The 27,535-nt window shown below is 38.0% G+C and overlaps 1 protein-coding gene across 1 annotated transcript in view; it reads left to right on the top strand.

Moving 5' to 3' along the window:
• Positions 1 to 21,654: 21,654 nt before the first annotated feature.
• The window catches only part of SLC7A11 (solute carrier family 7 member 11), a 68,071-nt gene continuing 62,190 nt past the window's right edge, over positions 21,655 to 27,535 (top strand). Inside the window, exons 1-2 of the mRNA XM_062637208.1 lie at positions 21,655 to 21,792; positions 22,726 to 22,845. Coding sequence (XP_062493192.1) covers positions 22,828 to 22,845 — 18 coding nt within the window. The 5' untranslated portion in view covers positions 21,655 to 21,792; positions 22,726 to 22,827. The remainder of the gene's footprint in view (positions 21,793 to 22,725; positions 22,846 to 27,535) is intronic.

Below are 27,535 nucleotides of genomic sequence, written 5' to 3'. Positions count from 1 at the left end.
TCTTTTAACTGGTTATTAATCTAGGGAGGGGTCTTTGCTCTCTCCCAGGTATTTCTGTATTTTTTTGTTTTGTTTGGAGTTAACTGGAAGTTCAGATGTAATTGAAGGTAAACCTTTGGGTCCAGAGGAGGAATTTAAAGAGGACTGAGGGCTGAGAGAGTTGGGATTGCTCACTTTGGAAAAGACAGCGCTCCGGGGGGACCTTATTGTGACCTTTTAAGGCTTATAGGAAAGATGAGGACAGACTTTTTAGTAGGGCCAATAATGATAGGACAAGGGGCAAGGGTTTAAACCAAAAGAGGGGAGATTTAGACTAGATATTAGGAAGAAATTTTTTACTGTGAGGGTGGTGAAGCACTGGAACAGGTTGCCCAGAGGTGGTGGAAACCCCATCCCTGTGAACATTCAAGGTCAGGCAGGACAGAGTTCTAAGCAGCCTGATCTAGTTGAAGATGTCCCTGGTCATTGCAGGGGAGTTGGAACTAGATGATCTTTAAAGCTCCCTTCCAACTCTAAAACTATTCTATGATTCTAAATCAGTTATGAAAAAGGAATCTGGATTGTGTTTGTCTTGTCTTCTTCAGGAAAGAAGTTGTGAATGGGGTAGAGCTTTCAAAAATCATGAAGGAACAAGATGATAGCCTGTACAGGCAGAAGAGCATACCTCTTTCAGACGATTCAGTCTTTGTTGTGGTGTCTTGGAAATAGCATGCGTAATTCTGCTAAGTGCACTGAATCATTAAATACTGTAAGCTCTTTCCATTATTAATTGTTCTCACATTCTATAAAGCAGGAAAACAGCCAAAGGTGCATAATCTTAATTCCCAGTCTCCTTATATAATTTAACTAGTGTTCAGTGACCTTTATCTGGAGAATGATTTTTTAAAAGCCTTTTCAAAATCTATTTTTTTACATGACATCCATACTTTCAGCTATGCCTGAGGTTTTTTGCCAAGCTTAGGGGAAGGTCAGGATATTATATGAAACGGATCATCTTGCTTATAGCCACGCTCCAATAAAGAAATAAAAGAGATCAGTAAAGCATGTTGAAGCCATGATAATCCAGATTTTGGAAATTCCTGTTAGCAGAACACTTGCGGGTATTAAGAGAAAATATGTTTTCTTTAAGGATGAGTACCTGCAATAGCTGCTGTCACTCAGCGACTGAGAGCTTTCTGTGCATGCGGATATCACGCCCAGCTCAAAAAAGTGTTGTTCACGTGGCAGTCTTGATATGTGCCTTATTATGGTCAGATCAGTTAAAGGAGAAATATGTCAAAACTGATCACCCTTCAAACTACATTAGCCTTTTTTTTTTTGGAAACTGGGAGATTTTTTTCACTGAGAAGGTTGTAGCTGCTTAGTCCTGATTGGGCAACCACCTTTTCTCCCCTGTCTGTTAAGATAAAATGTGAACTTCTTTAAACTTTCTTTGCTTGAAGATACTGGTGGACAAATAACAGATAGCTAAACAAAATCATCAAATTCAGTAATATGTCACCAGTGATCCAAACAGCAGAATTCATTGTTCATTTTAAATAAAAGCAAACCAAAATCCTTTGTGTATTCCAGGGCAAGGTATTCCCCAGGGAAAAAGAAAATCTAGGGAGTGCTTAATGCTTGATGTGCTGTGGTATATATCCTATTATAATAATGAAAAATTCCACTTGTCACCTGCTGTATTTTCTGACTGTTCACCTTTTAGATACAGAAGTCTTCAAGGGCAAGTTCAGGAAATTAAGATAGAAGAAACAAAACGAGATCAATATTTGCTATCTTTTTTTTAAAAAAATAAGTTTTACTTGGATTGAAGAGATCCTGTTATAAGGTATGTATAAGGTATGTCCGTATGTTGTACATTTTGAGCTACATCCTAGGCTGATCATACGTATATCAAAGCAATGAAAAAGTGTGTAGAAATATGGGCAAGAGAGATTGATTTATTAATTTTTAGGGGAACTATTCTATCATACATTGTTCATATGAGAAAGTAAACCCCAACTGTGAACCAGTTGCAATGCAGTGAAATTTCCTACCAAAAAAAGAAAAAAAAAGAAAAGTTTAAATCAGCTTAAGTTTTGCATAGAAAGTATTGTTCAAATTCCTGTCCTGGTGTTGCTCATAGAAATGGAGGCAAAATTGTATTACTCAGTTGTGAGAAAGCCAGGACTGGGTAGTCATCAAAACAAATTACTGATTTCTGATTAATTCTAAAGTAACAGAGATAAAGCTGCTATAGAACTATGTGTTTATTTGTTTATAATGTTCCTGGCCAAAGTGTTTCACTGAGCACTGACCTGTTGGGTAACTAACGTTGTAGGTCATGTGTTACTTTCTGTAGCTCTGGTAATTATAAGTTTAAGAGGTATATCAAGCATTAAAATTAACTCCTCCTGCCAGGTGAGGGTTGTTTTCCAGAGCAGACGTTGTACTTTCTTATGGTATTTAATATCTTAAGGGTTCAAGCTTCTAGAAGACCATTCGAGTCTGTAACTGTGAGAGCAGGAGAAACCTGGCAAAACAAAGAAGTCAAGCAGCATCCCTTGAACACATGAGCTGTGGGCAGGAAATATAGTGTATTTTTCTGTTCTCTATTTTATCCCATTATTCTCAGCCTTGTTTCACATTACTTCTTGAAATTTAATCCTTACACATACAGGTAGTTAATCCTAGTGGACAACTGAAGGGTAAAGCATTATTTACTAAAATGTGGTGTCAGACCTTGAGGGTATAAAGTGGGAGTATCATTCTGTTCGTCCTCAGGAGAAAATGGGCACAGGCAGTCCTATCTTAGTGTTGTGCTGGGAACAAAGTACATGACTTTCATGTTCCTGTTCTAATGCCAAAGCCTAAATTTATAGGTAGGACTGACAGTTGCTATAGATGTAGTGTTGTTTGTGGAGTGATCAGATTTGCTCTGGAAACTGCTGACATGGATCTCTACCTCAATGGTTTCTGAAGTTAATTTTTTGAGTGAAGTCTCAATATAACTGCTGGAGATTTTAACTTGCAATGGATTTGTCACAGGTTGGAGACATTCCTAAGAGAAATGCCCTCTAGATTTTACATGATGTCACATCCAAAACATATTCCCCGAAAATGGACACACTAACTTAGAGGAAACAAATACAGAGAACAGACATTTTTTACTATTTATTAATAATTTTAACTTCAAAACTCAAGTACATTTGAAAGAGAAAAACACATGCTGCTCCAATAAAGATCCTCAAGTAAGTCCTTCTTAATAACTATTGTTCATACTCTCATTAGCACTTAAAGCAGATAGAAATGAATCTTCTAAGTGACAGAGAAAGAAGATTAGGAAAACCTTTACTGTTGAAGTCACCAGTTACAAAACGTTTCCTTTTTAAAGCCCATCCAAGCATAACAGCAGTTTCTTTCTCAGTAGATTAAGTAATCTTTTTATTTGAAAGACTTTATTTAATTATATACTGTTGGAGGGTGATTTACTGTTATCCAGTGTTTATAGGGATTTTCATTGCAGGAAAGTTTTTAGTTGTTGGCTTTTTTTGGTAGGATTTTTTTTTTTAATTCACTTCCAGAAAACTTTAAATGTGGGGTCTTGTAAACTAACCTGTGTTTTCATGAAGAGATACGTAGACAGATACGTAAACAGACCTGTGTTGTAGAAGTGAGGTATAATGATCTATAACTGTGAAGTTAACACTCTGTCAAGCATTAGGCATTTTAAAAAAAATAAGTTGTTGTTTGCCCTTGAATATCCAGAGGTATTGAAATACAGGTTTTGCACCAGTTTAAAAGTCCAATTCTGCAGTACCAGTGGTGTTTATTTACTTTTCCTTGTCACATATTTTTTAGTATTATGAATAATACCTTTTTTCCAGACATGTAAAATATAAATGAACCTTGAATATATATGTCTGAAAGCATTCTGAGAGCAAGCGGTCATTGTAAATAGTGCATTAGTGGGCCTCACTTGAAGCTGAATAGTATCCAACTGTTTATATTCAGCAAATAAAATTAAGATACTATTTCCTGATATAGAGGAGCATTCTTTGTGAATGTGGCATTGCAAGCAGAGCTGTCTGGAAAGCAAACTTAGTGCTCTGAGTGCAGCACTCTGCTGCTCCTGGATCCCCGACTAATTTTGCTATGTGGCTCTCTGCTGCTGTCTGTCCATATGCCAGCTCTATACGTCACCACTAACTCAGGGATCTTCACTCAGCCCACCTCTGCAAAGTGGGAACTTGCCCTTTCCCTCTTTGAGGGGGATTCATTTGCTCAAATGTAGACCTTTATGGTGTGTCTCCATCTGAGGAAACTGCTAAACTCAATTTGCAGGGAATAGAACAAGGATGAATGATCCTGGGGCCCTAAAAATGCCTTTCTTTGTTATTAACAGAGCCTATGGTGCAATCTATAGTTGAATGTTATGAAGCACACCTTACGTGACCCATTAAAGTTTAGTCATCTGAACCTAAATGTTGGCAGTTAAATATATGTTTTGGGGAAATTCAGACTAATCATAAACCCAGGAGTAGTAGTAGCCTGAGGAGCATAAATCTGTAAATTTTCACCTACTGGAGGTCAAGGCTTGCTTGAAAATGTTGGCCTTTCTCAGTTACCATCTTATAAAGTATAATAATACTGATTTTTAATTACAAATGATTTTATGCTCTCCATAAAGTAAACCGTGCCTAAAGCCACTGTCACATAAGAAGTACACCATCAAGGTATGACAAGTCTTACTCTCTTTGCACTGGCCTTTAAAGATCACTTGATACAATACCTGAGGTATTAATCCTGTTTTTGATGTGTGTTACTGTCTATACATCCAAGAAAATAGGATACTAATTACTTCAATAGCTATTTCTGAATGCAGAGTAAGTAAATATAGTACTTGGTACTTCTTTCCCTTCCCTTTCTTTGAAAATGTATGTATGGAATTTGTCCTAAATAGCTCCACCTAAAGAAAAAGCCTGAGGGGTATTCTGTTTCAGGATGTGTCTATAGAATAAAATTTGCATCTGTGTATTATTCGCATTATAATGCAGCTCTCTTGAATTGACCTTTTGGGTCTGGGCAATGTTAAAAGTGCTGAATTGCCTCTTAGATGCAAAACAGCAGCAGTGTCTCAAAACCAAGCTAAAAACATATCACTAATAAACAATCAACTGTTCTCTGTTAACAGAAGCAGTCTGAAGCCCTTCATCCAATTCAAGTGATACCTGTAATAGAAGTTCTCAGTTTGACCATTGAAATCTAAATCACACAGGATGAAAGCACATTAAAATGGAGAACTAATATAGCTGCTTGAGAGTGCGAGAAGGAAAAATTAATAAGAGACCATGGGATCAAGGTTGGCTAGCTGTGATTGAAAATTAGAAGTGTTGAGCACTGTGTGATTTCTTTGGTGTAAATGGAATGAAAGCAATTTTGAAAGCTTAACAAGTCTGTCTCCCTGTTGCTCTTTGTAATTCAAAGCAAGTGTCTTTGCTGGTAATTTCTGCCAGAGTCCCCTGAAACCCCAATAGTTAAGGAGAATAATTATGTTTGTTTTCTAAATGCTAATCTTTCTTAGTCCTTCTGAATATGGGATTCAGGGTTAATTTTAGAGAGGAAATGCGCGTTGAATGTTACAAACAGTGACATCTACATAATTGCAGAGGAGCTCTACAGCATTCCCTGGAGTCATGGATCCCCTTGCAAGATGCCTGGGAGAACTTGCCAAAGCTTCTGTCTAGTCTGGGTGCCTAGATTTCCTTTTTGGTGGAGTTGGGATGCAGTTGGACCATGAGCATGGAAGCTGCAATTTGATTCTTAAAATTATGCCTTGTTCTGAGGCATCTTGCGATGCAATCTGTCCCAGTCTGATACATAAATTTGATAACTAAATATACTTGATCTCAAGGGCAGTCTAACTTCTACCTGTTTAAATCCTGCATGCCTTTTTGGTATCTTGTATTATACCAATGCAAGAAGAAGAAGGAATATGACCTTTTTATAAAATGAAATGTTGAATATCCCAGTGTCAATGGATTGTGTTGGACAATGCTGTATCAGGAGTACTACAAGGAGTAGTACTGCTACAAGGAGTGTTTTTACAAGCTTACAGTTTGCAGGCAGTGAAAGACAGATAAAAGTGATTCAGGTGCTTAACTGTGATAGACACCTATAACTGCTGATACAACCTCTGTATGGTTGGCTATTGTGATACAGGATCTATGGGATACCCATGCCCAGGTGGAATGTCAGCTGAGGCAGAAAGATACCTGAAGGCATTTCAAATGAATAAGACAGTGTCTATGCATGTGAATTCCTCTTACAGCTGTGAGAATTCAACAGTGACCTCCTGGCCCTTCTGCTTTATTAAGCTCCTTAGTATGACAGGTTCTGATCTACTCTTCCCTTACTGGCAGAGTAATATTTTATGTCTTCTAGCACTTGTTTTAGAAAGTCAGCTAGGCCAAATTTGAGGATAACATTTTGGCTATAATCATTATAAGGGAATGGTAGTTGGGTTGACACATTTTAACTGTAGCACGATTAATACTTGGAACTCATGATTTCTGTAATAAATAGATTTTCATGTTGCATTGTTTTTCAGTTCACAAAGAGGGGCTATATGATCTTTAAAATTATCCTATGTTTTTTCATAAGATGAATGGAAATAAATAAATAAGAAAACATTTAGATGTTTGAGAAATTTTGATGTTTGAGGGCCTCATGAAAATACAAGCAGAAACTTGCTTCCAGACCTAGTGAGGAAAGGCAGAACTCAGGTAGGAGACTACTACTTGGAATACTACCTTGATAATTCCGTTTGCTGATTATGTGTGCATTTATTGGCAATTGTTGTTATGATGCTCCCCCCCCACCTTGCCCTGAACCTTCTTTGTCCTTCCCAGTTTTTCTTTTTAATTAGTCCTCTTCTTTGGTCCTAACATGTAGGAGAATTAAACAAGGCTCTCCAGGCTGCTAGTAAGATCAAAATCTGTAAAATGAAATGGAAGATAGAAACAAAACTTTGTTTGAACATTAAACAAAGAAAAATAATTATGATGAAGATCATAATAATGAGTCTTCAATTACCACAGCAGTCTGGCCACGAAACTATAAAAACAAGAAAGAAAAAAATCTACCCTAGCATCTCTCATTTTAATTAAACTGTGTCATTTTTAAGTGCTGCCATAAATTTTACTGCCAGGTTTATAAATCCTGACTTTAGGCCGAATTCTGATTGCAGATCAGGAGGTGCTATGTCCACACAGGTTTCCATGGATTTATTTCAAAATAACTTTGATGTAGGGAAGGACTTTTGCTTCTTGTGTAGACCAAAACAAATATAATACAAATAAAGCAGTAGTTGAAAGAAAGTCTCTGCGGAACAGCAAAATAACAGTGAACCTGGATTTTAGGTGCTACAATTAAAGTTTTTCATTTTATGTACCTCTCTTTAGCATGTCCGTGGTGACATTTAGTTGCTAGATAGGAGGGGGGTGTATAGACATGGATAATCTGTGAAGCCCACTGGAACTTAAGCGCTTCTGCCTGGAGACCAAAAAAGGCTATTTGTAAAATAAGATAGGCAATGTTACGGAAAATATACAGTAAAATCTGCTGCAAGTTATCCTATTGGGGATTTTTCTATTTTTATTGAAAAGTTTTGAGTTAAGAAAGAGAAAAGTTGTCCCCAGGGCTGTGTAAAAGTAACAAAGTCATTCCTCCAAGTGTTTATGGTGCCTTCTGAGAGAAAAACTTCATATTGGTGTGCTTATTTTATCTTACTGAGTTTCCACATCACATGCGAAGACTGAGCTATACAAATTTAACTTTGACTACCCCTGAAACGCAGATAGTCTCTTAAGAGTGTGCGATTGTATTGACAAGTTTCACAAGGGAATGGAGAAGGTGGGAAGGGATGGGATCAGGGGCACCACAGGAGCTGCTGGTCATTGACCCAAGCAGAAATTTAATTAGGATGCTCTCACTGACACAATTGATTTTATAAAGTTCCTACCTGACCTTTATTGACCCTCACTGGGCTCTGAATTTACCATTGCTTTGAAAGACCAGCTATTTTGTGTAATGACTGTCATGTGTGTTTTGGAATAATCCTAGGTGGTGGCTTTGGGATGGGGAAATGCTCCTAAAACATATGATCATTCTGGGTCATTTGTACAGACAATAGATGGCTTCAGTTTTCTCTCTTAATAAGATATCATCCTTTCTTTTATTTTCATGCTAGAAAACTGCCTCTGTGATAGTGCAGAGATGTTGCTGGTAACTCTACAACAGGTTAGAGGAACACCGGAAGGTTATCTTTTGGCTCATCACATCTTTCAGGTATGCAGGTAGTAGTTTTTCAAAAATTGCTCCTGTGTTGCAATCAGCATGTTTGCAACCTTGCAAAATGAAAGAAGGCATATGCACTTGTTCATCTTCAACAGGCTTTCATCTTTGTGGTAAGAACAACAGCCTTGCTGGATCCAAATTACCGTCTATGGGCACCGTAAAAACTCTAAGGGATTCACTTGTTAAATTAAGCCTTCAATATATGGAGGTCACTTTTTTCTGCAGCTAAGAGACTACCACATACGTGTAGGGCCAGTGAGATATCTTTTTTTAGGAAAATTCTTATTCTCCACAGGGATTTTGTTATATTTATGCAGGGGTTTTTACTCACATAAAGATAAATTCAATTTTATGCTTTTTTACATTTTTGTCATCTCATAAGCCTTCTAATGGAAACTTCAGGCCTGTACAGCCTTCTCTATTTTTGCGTATTTGGGATTAATTGGAATTTTTCCATCTTCCTCTGCTGGAATTTCAAAGTGACATCATCTTTCCCTTTCATCAGTGCTGAAAAAGCATGTTTCAACTGCAGACTTGAGTAATGACTCAGTACCCACCCTCATCTCCTGTTGTATTACCAGAAGAATAATGTAATTGAACAGTAGCATCATTCTGGAAATTTATCAGTGGGATTAAAGAGAGATCAGGCATATTTTGCCTAGCGTGTGACTTTCAGAGATACTTCATACATTGCAGAAAGTTATTAGCAGGTTATAGCAGCTATGGAATGTATTTTAAAGGAAAGCTAACTGTATAATTACTTGGCTTTCATGAAGCTCCTACTGGTGTCAACTAGCACTGATCTCAATGCTACATTGAAGAAGAATGTAGACGGCTTTGCAGTCTTCTGTAGCCCCGCAGCTAGAAGTGCTGATGCCACTGTAGCCTGATACCACTGTTAACACACAAAAAATCACTGTATGTCATAGTAAAAATAACAATAATTAAAAAGCAAACAAAAAAAGTGCAGCCAAGTGTATTAGAGATTTCATTGCCAAAAGCTGTCCACAGGATACAAGATCAGAAGTACTTATTGCCATGTCCTCGTCGCAAAGGCTGAGTTTTAGCAGTTCCCTCTTCAGCAAAAACTCTAGCATTAACATCCCTTGCCACAGAAGCAAGGCAATTGCACAGCTTAGCTTTTTGCTCTGGTTGTTCATATGTGACTAAATATTCCCTTGCATGATGTTTTTTTCCATCTCTTTTCTTACTGTAGTTATTATGATTTTACATGATGTTTTTTTCCATCTCTTTTCTTACTGTAGTTATTATGATTTTAGAGTTGCAAAACCTTTTTACCTCAGTTACAGCCTAAGCTAATCCTCTTTCTTTGCATTCTAGTCTGATTTTAAGTACCAAAAGATAAAGAGCTGGGAACATGACTACGACAATTAAATGTTCTTAAGATTTCCTCCTGCTATGCTATAAATTAGTGAGAACATGTATATGGAAAAGAAAACTAACGTTAACATGAAGTGGAGGTAAAACAAACAAAAAAGTACAGTATTATTTAACTACCTATAAGGATGATGTATAATTCTGTAACATCTTCATCTGGATTTGAAGTATGCTGAGAGTTTGATGGACAAAGAAGTGCGAACAGCAAAGTTGGAACAGGTAGAAATGCTTCCTCATGGACCTCAAATATTTTTGACTTGACATACAGTGATATGCAATTTCCAGAAAGAAAACCAGAGTATGAGGCAGCTGTCAGGGGAAAGTGAGGAATGTAGACATGTATCGTGTTATGCTCTAACCTTATAAAATGTCCATCTCCCACACTTATTCACACAGTTTTCAGCAGAGGAGGAGTACAGAAGCTATGCATTGTAATGTAGGCTTTCAGTGGAAAGCATCTTCTGGCCTATTTTATGTGTTGTTGTTAAAGTAGACCTTAAACACAGAAAGAGGCAAGCTTTAAGCAGAAGAGCTAGCCTGCAAAGAAATTCTGTAAAAACCTGAGTAATAAGGTGCTAGAGTTGTCTCAGCTTCTGTTAGGTATTTGGAGTCATATGTCCTTAGAGGAAAAAATCAGTCAGCATTTTTAACATAAAATCCCGCTATCCCTGAACAAGTGACATGACTCTGGAAGATGTGCTGTGTTGTATGGTCAAGTAGTCAACAAGTTTGTTTAACTAAGTGCTACTGGCTGTCCACGTACCACTGTTGTCTCAGATGCTATGTGCATTCTCTTAAGTCCTCCAAAGTCAGTGATGACTTTGGGGCTCATCATTGACTTCTGATGTAATTGGTGGCTTTCTTTGAGGGCAATGGCTGGGGAGAACAGAACTGCTAAAAGAAACAAAGCCAAGAACTCTTTGCAAAACTGGGAGCTGGCATTGTTGGATTGCATAAACAAGATCAAAATATTAGATGTAAAGTAGAAATGGACCTCCAGTTCTTCATAAAGCTGCAAATGATAATAAAGAGTGTATTCTGGAGATGTTCAGAAAGGGTATTCTAAAGTTTGTAGTTGAGTATTCTTCCTCTGACTTTTTTCATGCATCGACAGTTCTTGACTATTGCTCTTCCTCAGTAACTGCGGTAATTCACAAGACATCTCTGTTAACAGATGGTCTTTGCCTAGATTCAATTCTATATTGCTCCATACTTAAATATTACTATGACTTCAGAATTTATTTCTCAGAATTCTTACTACTTCTGTGCCATCACTAGTTTTTCCCCCTTTTTGCCTCATTTCCCATTTCATCAATAAACACAGCAAAGAGCATTAATGTTATTACAATTCCCTTAAGTATACTGTAACTCAATGATCTTTTGCCTTAAACCCCACTACCCTTAAGTTTTTTAATCTGTAACTGAACTTTATTTTTCTAAGTTACTTAACTTACTTTATTGCACTGAATGCAAAAAATCTGTAAAAGCTTTTTTGAAATGCTAAATCCACCTTCCAGCTTCTGTTTCTCTTTTGGGAATTCCTTGCAGTTGTCTACAGGAGGATGACATCTCGTGCTCAAAAATTTCTATCAAATGTTGTTGTATGTGCATCTTCACGCTGTCTACAGGTCAAATGGTTGTCATCCTACTGATACGAAGCAGTGTAGAGTTGTGTGTTTATACTTATATATCCTATATAAAGTACCAAGAATCAAACATTTAGGAATTTTGTGCACATGTTGGGTTTATACTCTAAAAACACAGAGAAGACTAACTGCAATGAATCTATTCTCTCAGGATCTACCCACAGTGGTAAAGACCCTACAGTTTTCTGATCCATTACAGTATTTCTCATTGTCACCTCTTGTGTTCTGAATACATTCATGCACTATTGTGAAACTAACTAGAAAGCTGGGTTGTTTTCTGAAGCTAGCTGTTTCCCTGCTTGGCTATGGCAGTCAGGCAGCAATAGGTTGTTTCTTCTTGTAATTTTTTTGTGTTCCCAGGGTCTGCTAGTCCCAAGTATGAGAAAATTGTTCCTAGCTGTGCTTATTTGGGTCCTGATATTTTAATTTTTTTTTTAATTTTTTTTTTACTTCTTGGGCAACTTCTTGCATTTTTATATCTTAACATTTTCTGCCAAATTTTGTCCATCACTGTGTCATAATAATATATAATGTTGGTTCTGTGTAGCTAGAGAGAAGTTTGCTGTAGATTTGGATTTAGCATAATATTGTCTCGATGTATTCTAGAGTACACACAATTACTTCAACTGATAGGTAACATCCATGAGAAAAGCTTTTCTTAGAGAGATGGAGCTTCAAAATAACCAGTGACCTCTGAATCTCTGTCTGGCTGCACCCGAATTATAGCTGGGCTGGGTAATGCTAGATAAGCAGAGGAAGTACACCACCTTTTGTTGTGAGGGCCTTTTGTAGCCCAGAAGGATTATATGGATGTGTCTGAAAAGCAGAGATGCTCAGGGACAGGTCAGAAGGACAAGCACAGTGGTGGGGAATGATGCAATATTTTCAGGTGGTTCTTTTCTTTACAGTAGATAGGTGTGCCCTCCAAACCCTCTTTTTCTCTTAGTGTTGTTTCCTCAGTTATCAACATTTTCTCTGTCCAAAAATATGGCCGTGCCAGTATATTTGGTAGACTACTGGCTTTAATGCTGGGTGTTGTTATGTTGATGGGTGGTCTTGTTTTTGTTATGCTGCCATTATCTGACCCTGGAGAATTGTAAAGAAGATGTACTCTGTGAGCTTACCTTGCCTAGATGACTCCTTTTACTCGAGTGTTATGGGATAGTTCATCTGGTAAAAACCTCATTTTGTCACCTCCTCTTCTGAAGGAACTTGCAATTTATCTCTCTTGTTGATGCACATACACACACGTCTTAAATGGGTTCGTAGGTAGTCATTATCTTGAAGTGGCAAACGGTAATTTCTGTATTAAAATTCTATGTAGCTTATTTGCCATACAGGATTGCAGCAGTTGTATGTACCTTGCCAGCAAGTTGATTAGAGCTGCCTTAGGCATCATCTTTCCCAATTTTAAAAAATTAATCACTCATAGTTTTCATATGAACTTAAGGAAGGGAGGAAAATGAAATGGTTCTGGGATTCTTGCAGCAGTCTGCATTTTCTGTGTCTTTTTATGAGCCCAATCTAACCTCTGTCTGCCTCTGATGACCCAAACCTGAAAGAAGACAAGGAGAAGTCTTGCAATGAATCCACGTTCTCCAGGCAGGGTTTCTATTCCTCATAGAAAAGATAGAAAAATTTTTGGAGTTGCTGAGCATTTGTCCTGACTTTGCCAGCACTGGAAAGGCTTTAGTAACATGCCACAATGTTAACATGGTGAAGGTGGAGGCACTGTCTAGCAGAACTGCAGAGTATTTGCATAGTACAAAAAATGACAAATGACATAACCTAAGCCTGCAATAGTACTCAGCAGTTAGTGAATCTGTTTCTACACCAGGGATTTTGCTATTTTTATTTGGGTTGACAAAGTGTTTTATTCTCCTTTCCCCTGCCAGTGGGTGTAGTTGTGACGGCAAACCTTGTATAGACAGTGTCCTCTTAGAAGAACAGGAATCGCTCTCAAAAGTATAGGAATTGCAGCAGACTAAAAGGCCGGTTTTGTACTTCTAAATTGGGGGACAGAGGTTTCTCATGTTATGAGGAAGTCTTTGCTTCATGTCCATCAGTAGAGGTGGGTAAGGAAACATGTTGTGCCATGTGGCTTTGTTTTCCATAGCATTGGGTCCAGCTGGGTTTCAAGAACTGACTCGTCTTGATGTGTTTATATTACAGCTGCAAAAGATGCCTTCCATGTCAATGGGCTGGTGTGGACAGAGAGTGGCACTGCAGTAAACCACAGCAGTATGAATACCTGGAATGAGAAGATACCTGCAAGTGCCCATGTACAGAGTGATCTGAGGAACTTCTCTTGTGCAGTCATTCTGTTCTGTGTTACTTCCAGGTAACTGCCCCCAGTTTATATACTGGCCATGACGTGCTGTGGTATGGAATACCTCTTTGGTTAGTTTGGCTCAGGTGTCCTGTCTCTGCTTCCTCCCGGCTTCCCCTCCTCCTGGCAGAGCATGAGACTCAGAAAGCCCTTGGTCAGAGTAAGCATCACTGAGCAACAACTAAAAACATCGGTGTTATCAGTGCTGTTCTCAGGCTGAAAGTCAAAACTGCAGCACTACACCAGCTACTAAGAAGGAGAAAAATGATTGCTACTGCTGAACCCAGGACAATTGGTTCACATTTGTAAATTAAAACCTAATCCCTGCCTTAAAGGGTTTGCAGCCTAAATCCTACTGAAATGTATGGGAGTCACTGGTAGGCAGTGGGACTTGTGATGTTAGTTGTGAATACAAGAAAGTGGAGGTGGCAGGTGGGAAAAGCAGAAGTCACACTATTCTCCCATGGCCCACAGTCTCTCGGAGGCTATATGTTTTCCTCATTTTAAAAGCAGAGTGAAAAATTCCCTTTTGTTACTCGCATGGGGGAATTTTTGAGAAAATTACCAAAATTTTATGTTAGAAAAACCGATGTACTCTAAAATAAGCTGACTTTGCTGTTTATAATTCACTACTCTGTAAAGATTTTCACAGCAAACAGTGATACCACAAGCATAAGATTTTGATGAAAGTTATGAAAAAAGCAATAAAAGCAAATAACATTAATAATGAATACTGAAACTAACAGAAAAAGGAGAGTGGACTGCTTTTTATTTAAAACAAAACAAATTGCCTGATAACCATGTAAAAATAAAGTGATCATTACCATCAGCATCTCTGTAGTTACGTGCTGAGATTAGTTGATGATTATTTCATTGGTCATGATTCTGGAATAAGTGTAGTCAAATCACATAGATTCAGCCATGTATTTCTTTCTGCACTGCTGTGCTTCCCTTTTCTTTCATGCAGCTTGTGTAGTATGATAAATAAATTTACCGTGTTCTTGACTACTACTGCAGCTGGAAGAGTTACTTTTGCGTTGGAGGGGGTTTATTTTAAGGTTCAGCATTTTCTTGATGGTTCATGACAGGTTTTTGTGCAGCCAATGCACAATTCTTTGAACAACTGGATACAAGAAGTTGCACGTGGGCTGTCACCTCCATCTCCTTCCAAAAGAACATGAAGCTAATTTTTTTCTTCCTTTTAATTTGGTTTCTTTGGTTTTCAAGGGTGCCATAAGTACCAAGAGTAATAAAGTTACCAATGTTAGTGTTGGACTGGTCCAACACCAGCTGGCGACTAAGGACTGTGCAGCCACTCGCTCACTCCCAACCCCATGCCCCTGGTGGGATGGGGAGGAGAATGGAAAAAAGGTAAGACCTGTGGGTTGAGATAAGAACAATTTAATAATTGACATAAAGTAAAATAATAATAATAATTATTATAATAATGCTGATAATAATAAAGATGATGAAATAGAGAGAAATAACCCCCCAAACAAAGACAGGTGATGCACAGCACAGTTTTTCACTACCCACTGACCAATGCCCAGCCTGTCTCTGAGCAGTGATCAGTGGTTCCTGGCCAACTACTCCTACAACTTTCCCCAGTTTCTATGCTTATCATGATGTGCTGTGGTACTGAATACCCCTTTGGCTACTTTAGGTCAGGTGTCCTGTCTTGCCTCCCTCCTGGTTTCCTGTGCCCCTCCTCACTTGCAGAGCATGAGAGACTGAAAAGTCCTTGATCAGGGTAAACACTACTGAGCAGCAACTAAAAACATCCCTTCGTTATCAGGACTGTTGTCAGACTAAAGCCAAAACACAGCACTGCTCCCAGGCAAAGCCAGGGCAATGTACAAATGTTATTTGCCTCAAAATGAGGATCTGCAAACTTTAAACCATGAAATCTGTCCAAATGCCTGTTTTTGTGTTTTTTTTTTTTGTCCAAATGCCTTTTCTTTCTTTTTTTTTTTTTTTAAACAAAAATTGCTGTTGGATATACATTGCAAAATTTCATGCTAGAGTGGTGATTTTTATGCTTAGAAAACTACCTCAATAAGGGGTTTAAGATCTCTGTGAGAACTGAATGACATTTAAATAGTTAATGCCTTAAACACAGCAAACAGGTATATCTTGAAGGGTATTATGTTCTCATTCAGGTCTGAAACATAGATAGACTCTCTGGTGACAGGTAATTGAATCAAGAATATATGAATTATAAGAAATGAAACAATTATGGTGGGAAGAAACCCCACTGATTTTATTCTGACATCTAAATTACCCCATCCTTTGCACCCATATCTGAGAACAGTGTTGGCTCAAATCAAGTTCACTTGCAAAAGGGCACGAGAAGAAGATATTACACTAAAGCAATACTCTGTTGGTTTGTAAGTACAGTGAAATCAGTCTCTCATTGTAGTAATGTGCCACTTCTCATGTGAAGCTCAGCCAACTTTGTACTTCAGGTTTTACCAAAAAAAGTGAAATACTACTTGTTTGAGCTTTTCTAGGGGAATTAGTTTGAAATATTGAGGCACTACAAAGGTTTCTGACCTAAATGAATAGTGTAAGAGACCCAGGGGTCTCTTTTACCTTTGGCTTTTTTTTTTTTTCCACCAGGAGATAGCTTAATGTAATAGATACAATGTGCTATAGTCTATCTCTTGGAGATCCCATGCAGAAATCTACCTTCCTCATCTCTGGCATTTAAATCTGACCACTACTTCCCAAGGAATTTAAAAGAGAAATGTTGAGATGTTTATAGTTGAAGTTCCTACAGATGTCAAATTGCTTTGTGAATGATGTTCAACGATGTAAACTGGAAAAAAAAAAAAAATCCTATGAGAGAAATTAGTGAAGATTAGGATTTGTTGGTTTGGGGATTTTTTTACATATTTCCTGAAAGCTGCTGAAAAATACATCTTAGAAAACTGCCCTCTAAAGCAAAAAATTTAAAGCACAGTCTGTTGGGGGTTTTATTGGTGTGGTAATTTGTTTGTTTGGGTTTTTTTTATGTTATTTTTTTATTTGTATGAGTCGATGGTCTAAAAGAAAAGAAAAACTGTCAAGCAAAATTAAAGAAAATGTTGGGTGTTTGTTTGCTTGCTTGTTTGTTTTTATTGCTTCTCCAGACTTGAATTGTCTGAAAAACTTGTGCAAATTCATGCTGGAGGTGTATTCTGACAATTAAAATAGTTGTAATTCAGATGCAACTTTTGTGTCAAGAGGTATTGGAACTGCAGCTGCAGTCAACTCTTTGTGGCCTGCAGATGGACGGTGTTTGTTGGGAAACCTGGTTTACCAGGCCTTGAAGAACTGCTGTGGTGGTGGCGTTGAGCCAGTATACAGCAGTTACTGAGGTAACCAGAAATTACTTCTTTGTTGTGAAAAGGAATGTTCCTAAAAGAGAAAGGTGAATAACATTGGCTCAGTATCAGCCACAGCCCTCTGGACTCACCTTTTTTCCACTAGAAAAAAAAAACAAAACCAACTAACCTTAGTATCTTTTTTTTCCCTTAAGATTTAGTTGAGAGCCCATCAAGGGAACGCATCCATTCATCATGGCAACACTTCAATGTGAAGAAGTATACAGCTAATTGATTAAACTATTCAAACCTAGGAAAATGATGAGATCTGTTAGTTACAATGTTTGTTTCTCCAATTTTCTTTCCATACTCAACCAACCTACTGTGTATGAATAGTAATTCTAGAACTGGGCCAAACTGTGATATCATTAATGTTTTGGAGGCGTACATGAAGGTGAAAGCTGGCCAGATGATGGGGTGAGGCTGTGCAGCATCCAAAAGCCTTATTGGATGTGTCCTTAGTGGGATTCACCCAAAGCATTTTTATTTTATTTCTGTCTGCAATGGCTTTGGATGCTAACCCAAAGGTGTTTTTCTGATTGAACAGGTTTTGTTGATATATACACGGGGGACAGGAGAGAAGGCAGAGATAAGCATGCAGTAACTGAATTGTGTAAATGAGCAGTTGTGACCCTCAGTTGTTCCAGTGGTTCTCTGATTTAATACTCTCTGCTTTGAGTGAAATTTACTACACAGTCTGTATCATCAGTCTGTAGCACAGAATTTCATTCTGCTAGATGCATGTGTTAAATGACTTCCTGCTTCCTTTGTGGGTTATTCCAAAAAGGGGAAAATATATAGAACTGGAGGGGGGGAAGGGGGAAGAGAGGGTAGTTTATTGTAGGAGAGAAAGAAAGGCGGATTAAAAATTGGAAAGAAAGAAACTGGCATTTGCTAGTTGGCTGTTCATGTTAATCCTCTTTAACACACACGTGACTTCAGCTGGAAAACCTCTCTCATTTTTCAATCTGTTGTGGTGCAGCGAGCTTAGTGACAGTCATAAGAATCTTTAGAAATCTCTAAGCAGTTTGTAGCCCCTCTCAGTGTCACTCTGTAGGCTGGCAGACTGGCACTGCTTAGAGATGTAAGACCAAATAATAAACACTATTGCTGTTTCTATATATTTAAAATAGTTTGTACCATGAGTAGTGGTTCAAAATGACATGTCAGAAATTGATGTGTGGGCTTTAATGCCATTTTTGAAAAAAGAGACTTAAACAGAACTTTTAGTTTCAAAGTGGAATTTAATAATTTGTAGTGTGTGTCATAAAATCATACTCTGGAATTCCCAGATTTCTGTAGTTGAGATAGTTCAGAGCACAAGTCCCAGAAGAACAAAGCATAGCATAAGTATGAAGATTTCCCTCTTGAATGACCATAGAGGCAATAAGAAAAAAAAGATGTAGTGCAATAGATCATTTTCTCTCTTGTCAAAGTTGAAGTAGCTTTATATGTTTTCATTCGTGGTACTTATCCAGATTAATTTTGGAGGTCTCAAGGAGCTGGATTTTATTGCCATATATGCCCAGAGATGCAGACATGTGATTATTTCAGTTTTTTTTTCCTTTACTGGGAGGTATCTTAAATGGATGATCAGGAAATATGGGCTAACTGAGAACACTTCCACAAATAATTATGGCTTCCACAAACAATGTATGACCTGACAGTATGGAGAAACTATGACAGTGGTTTTAGAGTTAAAAATGAAACTCTTACCTTTGACAATTTGGAAGAAAGGCCAAAAAGCTGGAAGGGATAGCGAGTTATCAGGCTTGATTGTTTGTTGGTTGTCTTTTTTTTCGACACCATATTTTTTTCTGTATTATCATAGAATCATAGAATAGTTAGGGTTGGAAAGGACCTTAAGATCATCTAGTTCCAAACCCCCTGCCATGGGCAGGGACACCTTACGCTAAACCATATCACCCAAGGCCTCGTCCAACTTGGTCTTGAACACTGCCAGGGATGGAGCATTCACAACCTCCCTGGGCAACCTATTCCAGTGCCTCACCTCCCTAACAGGAAAGAATTTCCTTCTTATATCCAACCTAAACTTCCCCTGTTTAAGTTTTAACCCATTACCCCTTGTCCTATCACTACAGTCCCTAATGAAGAGTCCCTCCCCAGCATCCCTATAGGCCCCCTTCAGATACTGGAAGGCTGCTATGAGGTCTCCACACAGGCTTCTCTTCTCCAGGTTGAACAGCCCCAACTTCCTCAGCCTGTCTTCATACCGAAGCATGAGAACTGAAAAGAAGAGCTGACTGCCTGAAATGCTACTGTATGCTGAGCTCAAGTGGAGTTTCTCTCTTTGGTGGCATCATACTGTCTTTATTTTGCCTAAATTTTTAACACAGCGATACTGTTGAACTTACTGCTGATTCTTTTCATATTGTAAGAAATGAGATATGTAACTGCCTGGAAACACAAAACAAGTCATTATCTCACTCTTCACAGATTTAATCATTTACAAGAGCTTGGATTTTGCTGTAGGTGCTTCAGTTAGATTGGTTGCCCATAAACACTGTAAACTATAGAAACTGAACGAATGGTGAAACATGGAGAATATTTCTGAAAGGTTCTGTTTTGCATTATGATCGTAGGATGAGATGTCATGAATATGTGCAAGGATGTAATTTATCATAGCAAGGCATTATCCTTAAATCAAATTTTGATTAATTGATGCTGACAGACTCTTCTCCTACCTGATTTCCAGGTCCTAGCTGGTATTAATGAGTGCAATGGCAATTTTAGTACTATGTTATATAAATGTAAGTGTGTCAGTTATGATTTCCTGCACAGCTTCTTCATTACCTCATAAAGCCATCTGTAAAAGTCACATGTGCATGTAAATTTAAAAGAAATTAATTTTTTCTTCATAAAATGATGCAGTGAGAGTGATTAAGAAGCATCCGGGAAAGTAAGACGTCATAAACAGAGGGAAAGCCTTCTGGGAATGTGATCCTGAGAAGTCTGGGACCCTGATTCACAAATCCTACTGCCACAAAAATTCCAGTGGCAGGTAGTAAAATTCAGTGTGACTATTGAATTGTATTTAAAATTATTTTTTTTAAATGAAATAATAGTAAAACAATGTATACCTGTGCCTAGGTAAAATTTCTGCTAGGTGATATTTGAAAAATAAAACTAAAAAGGAACAATATATGAATGGAAACAGCCAGGCAGGCTGGGGGAGTGGCCATCAATTTATGCACACAACTGCATTTTCAACATAATTAACTGTCTAATTGAGCATTATAATTTAACTGACACATTTAAACATGTAATTAATTTGAATGCACACTGCTTATAATCTATTTATTATGTTTTGCTCTTCAAGATGGGTGTCAGATTCTAGAAGATAAAGATATCCTTCTGATGAACACAAAAAGAACCAAAAAGTATATATTGAGGAGCCCTGAATGCAAATAAATTTCTGTACTTTTAAGTCAGGAGTATGGAAGCAGAACAGCCATGCAGATGAAGTTAAGTGCTGAGCATACCTGTAAACAGAATCCTAAATACCAGAGATGTCGTACTGCACTTCATGCTACCAGGTTATCGTGCAAATCTAACTAGTTTAGCTAACAGCTAGGTAGGAAGGAGATTTTGGTAAAAAACAGAGGTTTAAATTTCACATCTGTTTTGTCTGGAGAAAGGAAGCATCCCTTTCTCGATGCTTATAGATGTTGTCAAAAGGTCAGTGTGTATGCAAGGGCAGATTCTGAACCTGAAGTTGACAAACTACATTACAAGATGACTACATTTCTGTACTGATTATGCTGGAGTGGTCCTGGTGCTCGCCTGCCATTTTGGCTGCTGTTTGTTGTCTTGCAGTGTTTACAGCAATGCCTCAGATAGGTTTGGCTCTTTTCATACCTAACAGTGACAAGGTCATGTAATCCCTAGGCTCTGTTAAAATACATACAGAGAGTAGCCTGTCAACTGGTTGCAGAGAAAGGAGCCAGAAATCCCTTTGTTCATGCTTGCATACTCCCTGGTGTGCCAAAATGTTAACTTTCTGGGTGATAGCTTAACACCTGGGCATTTATTTGTTCAAGGAAAGAAACAAACTGATGCGTGTTTGGGTTTGTTCCCAGAATTTATTTATTTATTTATTTATTTATTTTTTTTTTACTTTCAGGCTTTATTTGCTGCACAAAATAGTTGCAGGTTTCCTTTTAACCCAGTAAACTTTTGTACTGTTGCACCTCATTACATATTTGGTGGTTCTGAGTTTTGAATCTGCTGCTTCAATTACAGAAACTGCCAACTGATATATGAAAATCCAGAATACAGAGGCTGAAGCATTCCTGCGTTTTAGCTTTGGAATGACTTTTGCATGCTCTGACAGTTTCCCCTTGTAAACTAAGTCAGTGATAGCTACAATTATGGAATGCAAGAAAACTAATGCAAAATTTTACTGCCAAAATAGTGAAGAAAGCAACTTTTTCAAAACAGAGCTTGACACAACCCTTGGCTTTTCTGCCCACCTGTCTCTCTGCTCTCTGCTTTCCCAAGTCACTAATTATCAGAAGTGGAGAAGAAGTAAATGCAAGGCCATGCAAGAGGAAATAAAAATGCACGGGTATTTTACCCTAAGGAGTTGCAGATTGCTTTCCAACAAGACATATTGAGATTTCATGTCATTTGAGTTTATTATGCTCAGCATAGCATGAGAGGTGATGGAAGAAGTTCTGCCCCTGGTGTATGTGAGGTGAGGAGTTCTTGCTTCAGTTTTTTAGCCTAAGAGATTGAAAATTGCTTTTGTATTTTTTGTTTAAATCAAAAGAGAATGTATGAAGCAGATTGTACATTGGACTGTTTGGAGTGGGAAGATTACTTCATTTTCAAATTGAACAAGATGAATTCACTTACTAGTTGATCCTGAAGCTTACAGGGGTGGTTTTTGTATCTCTGGATAGTTAAGGCTGGCATAGAATAAGCTCACAAGACAAAATTAAAACAGAGCATGTAAAAAGGTCTCCCAACCCTTGGAGAAAATTGCCTGTCACTGTGGCTTGGCTTTGCTGGTGCAAAGGTTCCCAAAGACATGTTTGCATGTTCTTGCCATGCAGAAGACAAGAGGAAAGGGAACTCTTCCAGGAAAACTGGACTTCGTACCCTTTATGGGATGATGACGGTAAAGTTAGGAAGATGAACTGTGGCTCAGAGCATTTTTTCCTCATTTCCAGTTCTCTGATGGAATAATCGTCAGGAGGTTGAATTTCTGTTTTGTCGCAGAGACAAAATAGCTTTTGTCAGGAGCTCAGAATAGCTTTTGTCAGGAGAAGCGATATTAGGAATATAATATGAAATACATTCTGTAACATAAAATTCTTTACTACTTTGACCTTTCAAGACTTTGCACTGTACTTCATGGTGATATCCTCCATTCTGAAGATTAGCAAGGCTGTCCATATGAAGAGGAGGGCCTATAAAAAAAAAAAATCTCTGCTCTGCCTACAGGATCTGTTGGTATTCTTTAGTATTCTGACTGTTAGCACCTATTCTGTTCTTCCTTGATGGTAAAGGAGCAATGAAGCCTTTCCCATTTGGAAGGCGAGGACTAGTGGAATTATTCCCAAATGACCTATAATAGAGTAGTTCCTATTTTAATGATACTGCTTGTTCTTTCTGTGTTGTCTAGAGAAAACCAGAAATTCCTGTCTTTGAATGCTGAGTAGAGTTGACTCTGCACTGAATGGAAGCGGATGTGGCAGACCCCAGACTAGCTTAAGAAATTGCATCAATGCCAAAAGATAATCTGGTAACTGCTGTTTCCTCACTAAGGTTTCTGCTGGGTTGTGACCTAGTGTGCACAAGGCTGGCTCAGCTGACTGGTTAAATCCTCCTCTAGTTTGTAAGGTTAGCATAGCCTGAGGGGCAGGCAGGATGGCAAAAACCTCTGGATTAAACTGCTTGGCTTGTTGGGGGCTTACCTGAGACATCTGGGATAATGATAGGTACCTGGATCAAAGAGTAAATTCTATATTATTCCTGGAGATTCACTGAGACTGGTCACCCATTTCTTTCTGGAAAGGGGCATGGAAAATAAGAGGAAATTCTGAATATCTCCTACTTCAGTGTAGAATTTACAGAGTGTACTTTAAATTGGAGAAAAAGTGAGAAATAAAGATGGAAAATTAAACCAATAACTAATAGCAACATGTCTCTCATGTACCATTTGAGGAGGTACCTTTAAATTGGCATTGTTTTCAGAGAAAGCCAGTTTGGGATATGTTCCTTAGTTTCTCTGAAAGGTTTTAATCAATTGAGTTAATTAATTGATAATAAAAGGTATACTGAAATGATAAGTATGATCTCTCTTCTTGGAGTATACTCCTGTCCAGATTCCAATTTTTTGTTTAAATTAAGAATAAATAAAAGCATGCATTGTATAACCTGACTAGAAATTGATACAGGCTAAGTTTTCCCTGATTTAAATTTCTGTGTTACTTTTGAGCTATTCTGCTGTAAGTGCTCACAAGTTTTACAGTGCAGCATCTTTCTGTACTCCCTCTTCGAGCCTGCTGCGTGAAAAATGGGTACCTTTTACAGGGAGGTGTCGTGCTACTTGAAAATGACCATAGTTACTTTAGGCACTGTTTTCACTCAAGTTCATACTTTCAATAGAGCTGATGGGGTACTCATCAAGTAATGGCTATATCAATAGACTCCGGGGAAGATTCCTCCTGTGTGGGACATGTTATGCAGTGGGTAGGATTTGCTTTTGCTGTAAAGGTGGCTGACTGTATACATTTTCCACTGTATGTATTGGCTCCAGATTTTAGCAGTGTGCAAGTGAGAGAGGAGTGTGGGAGTCTTTTGTCCTGCTGAACCCCCTCTGCCACCCTCCCTACAGTGGCCTGGAATCTCTGAAAAAGTGTGAGCACTGACTCTATCAATTTATTTTAAGGCTGGAGTCATGAAAGTGTGCTCTTATAGGGTCGTCTCAACTCTCCTCCTTGATGTGCCAGCAAGATACTAACAAAGAAGAATAAAACACTCTAGATGGTGTCCATTTTGTTGTAAAAGAGCCTATGATAAAAGTGGAGGTATTTGGTAAAAAAAGCTTTCTCTCTTAACCTTTGGACTAGATGAAACATGGGAGGGATAGAAAAAGGCTAGAACTGGTGCATTATACACAGAAGAGGTTGAGCTGTTAGCTGTAAGCTTATATGTGAAACATGAATTTAAAATGTACTTAGAAATCCATGCCACTACTTTTTGTTGTCTCGGAGACTTGACATTTGATGATCTGGATAACCTCTACCCCCTTGCAAAGGTAGTAAGGGGGAAGAAGGCAGATTTCTGACATGATGGTTTTGTACAGTACCAATGCTAGAGTAGACAAGGCAGAAATGCATCATGCCCACACGCTGCACACGTCTGCTGTATGTTGGATTCATAATCTTCTTACCAAAAGTCACAAAACCATGATAAAGTTACTGTGCCTGAATAAGCAGCGTCTCTGAAGAATCTATTGTAAAAATGGAAAAGAGGGACTTTGCTTTCAAAGGAGAAAGAGAGGTTGACCTCAGCACTAAGATGCTTCTCTCTACTGAAATGTGGGAATAATATATGGAGTTGCATTAGTACAAACTGCTGAAGCACCTTGGCGATGCTCCAAATGAATGCCCTTTCTGATGGAGTTTTTAATACTTCAAGAAGACATACTTTCTGCATTTAGATGCCAATAAAATGATTCCCTGTGGGACCCATAGGCTGCATTTCAATACTAAATTACAATGACAGTGTGAATGATTGACCACCAATCACTAGTGAAGCATTTCTGCACACACGTGCTTTTGCTTTTCTGCAATTTAATTCCTTCTTGTGGTAAACTCTGTCACCACTTCAACCCCTAATTGAGATGCTTCTTTCCATCTGTCTCAATGCACGTGTTGTGCCATCACCGCTGAGGCTAAAGCATCCCTAACTCCCGGCAGTTTATTGACTGGAGCCTGACCTAGTTGCATTTGTGACCTGCAAGAGCCCACAGCCAAGAAATGTTTGGTCTCCAGACAAAAAACTACATTAAATGAACCAAAAGAGAAATTCACAGATGAAACTTTTGCTGCATCTGGCAATTGAGAGAGGAATGAAAACTAAATGGGAACTAAAAATCCCATTACAATTATTCTTGGGTACAAGCGTAGTTTTCTGTTTCAGAAAAATCAAATAACTTTGAGTGTGTGCTCCATCTAGTCTGTTATATGCAAGAGGAGGGGAATGAGCTTGCTAAATCTGACAGGAAAGAAGGCTGACCTCTGTTAAGGGTGGCAATAAGGAACTAGAGTTCAGACTAAGACAAGAGATCTGAAAGGTTTCCCCATGAAGTGGCCAGTAAATTAATCCTTTAAGTTCTTGTCTTTTCCAAGATTTTGGATAGATTATTTCAGTAAACTTTCAGTAAATGAAGTCAGTGGCTGAATCTGTCTGTCACACAGATTTGGGATAAGTATCATTAAGCCTCTTTAAAAAAGAAATATTTGATTTCGCATAAAGTACAGTACCTGGACAAATAGAGAAGTAAGGCAAATGCTCCAGGATCCTGTTTCTGGTACACATGATATTGTGTAAATTTTATGAAAAATACAATAAAAGTGAGTAAGGAGTAACTAAATAACAGGACCTAAATTTGATAATCTAGGCTGCTGTTGAATGATTTCTTCACATTACCAGCTTTTTATCTAGTGTGAAGAATTCTCATCAGGAAAATTGAGAAGGGAGCTATGAAAGAAAATATTCTTGGTGCTAATTCTGTCTCTATCTTTTCTTTTTTTAAATTAGAAATCCTAATTTTTTTCCAATGTGCTGATTAATTCTGTTCACATGCCTAGCCTAGCCTGAGACAGCTCAAGTAAAATCCTGATTCCCTGAAGCCAACAGCAATCTTGCCATTGTGCCAGGTATCTGGCACATGCAGTTTTGATGGAAATTTACCCTGAGGACTTGATTTCTTGAAAGCTGTGGGGTACCTCAGTGTTTGCATCCAAAAGCTGAGGAAGAATAACATAGTGACTCTGGAATTTGTTGTCTCATTCTGCTGATGAGAAATGCAAACACAGAAAACTCAAGAATAATATTTATGTGCAGCATTGCTTAGATTATAATTGCATATATTCTCAATAAGAAAAATGAGGTGGTATAAAGAACAGTCATGTTTTCACATACACAGGGCTTCAGTAAGTATTGGCTTCTTACATGTGGAGCTTTCTTGCATGGTACCAATGATTGTTGTCCACTTAAAAGTAATTAAAATGTCACAGCATTCAATAGAAATCCTAGTACCTTTTGGAATAAAGCTCTAATAATAAGAAAAAGAGGAGCTGTTTCTGAATTTATTTTTTTTTTTTCCCAGCTGAAAATTGACTGGCAGCTATCAGCAAATGGAGACAGGGAAACTGTCAGAAGTATTCGCCTTCTAAACTGCTGTCATTGCCTACAGTCTTCTTGGAACCAGATTTCTATTTGCTGACTGCATAGGCATTTTGTAGGAAGCTTTTTACTGAAAATACAAAAAACTAACGTTTGAATTGCTTTCGGATTTTCTTATAGGATTTTGTTTTATTTTGAAAGCCTCTGAGCTGGATGTGTATTTCGTTCCTTTTTCTTTCTTTTTTCTTTTCTTTTTTTTTTTTTTGTTGTTTTTCTTCTAAATATCTTCCTTGTATCCTGCACAAAGTAGAATGCAAAATAATTAAGCAAGTAAGTTGTGAATCTCTGACTACAAAATAATACTCCCCCCCTCAACATTCTCAGTGATTCCATTTTTAACTGAAGTTTTGGCCCGTAGTAGAGACAATAACAACTTGTTTTAATCTTTTTAAAGTTCTAGGTTTGCATTATAACTTCAAAACCTAGTCTCAGTCTAGAGGTTTTTGTAAACTTCATGATGTTACTATTCACACTTAATTCTTGATGACACCTTAATTCTTAAATTGCTTACAGATTTATTTTTTTCCCCCTCAATGCTATTTAAACTCCTTCTTAACACTACAAAAGGAGCAGAAAATTCCCAGTCAGAACTTTTCAGTGTTAGATTGTCTACATGAGTCAAATACTTTTAGGTATTTTTGCCCTTCTTTGACATTTGAAACCAGACTACTGCCTTCTTACAGGGCTGCTTTCTGAGTCTCACAAACAGCTCGGCATTATACAGAGAAGACTCAGCTCAGTTTCTCAAACAACATTTTCATGCCATGCTACCCACACAAAAGAGTTTGGGGCTTTCCTCGCCTCTTCAGTGTTGATACACTTCCTTTTTTATTCCTGAGTCTCCAGTCAGTGTGGCAATGTGTGGCCTGGAGGCTTGGCTTGTGACTCTTTGGATTTGCTCGATTCAATAAGCTGATACACAAATGCCTGGAAGGATTGTTAAGGTATGCTCACTACACCTAGAAATTATGGAGTTTTTGTGGGCTTGAGAAGTGGAAACTCAAGTCCAGGCTTGA

The sequence above is a fragment of the Pezoporus occidentalis genome, unplaced genomic scaffold, assembly GCF_034315485.1.
Source record: "Pezoporus occidentalis ecotype Australia unplaced genomic scaffold, CSIRO_AGI_Poc_V1 ctg51, whole genome shotgun sequence".
In the NCBI taxonomy this organism is placed as follows: Eukaryota; Metazoa; Chordata; class Aves; order Psittaciformes; family Psittacidae; genus Pezoporus; species Pezoporus occidentalis.
The sequence above is the reverse complement of the archived record's forward strand: the minus strand, read 5'-3'. Positions and strand labels throughout refer to the sequence as shown.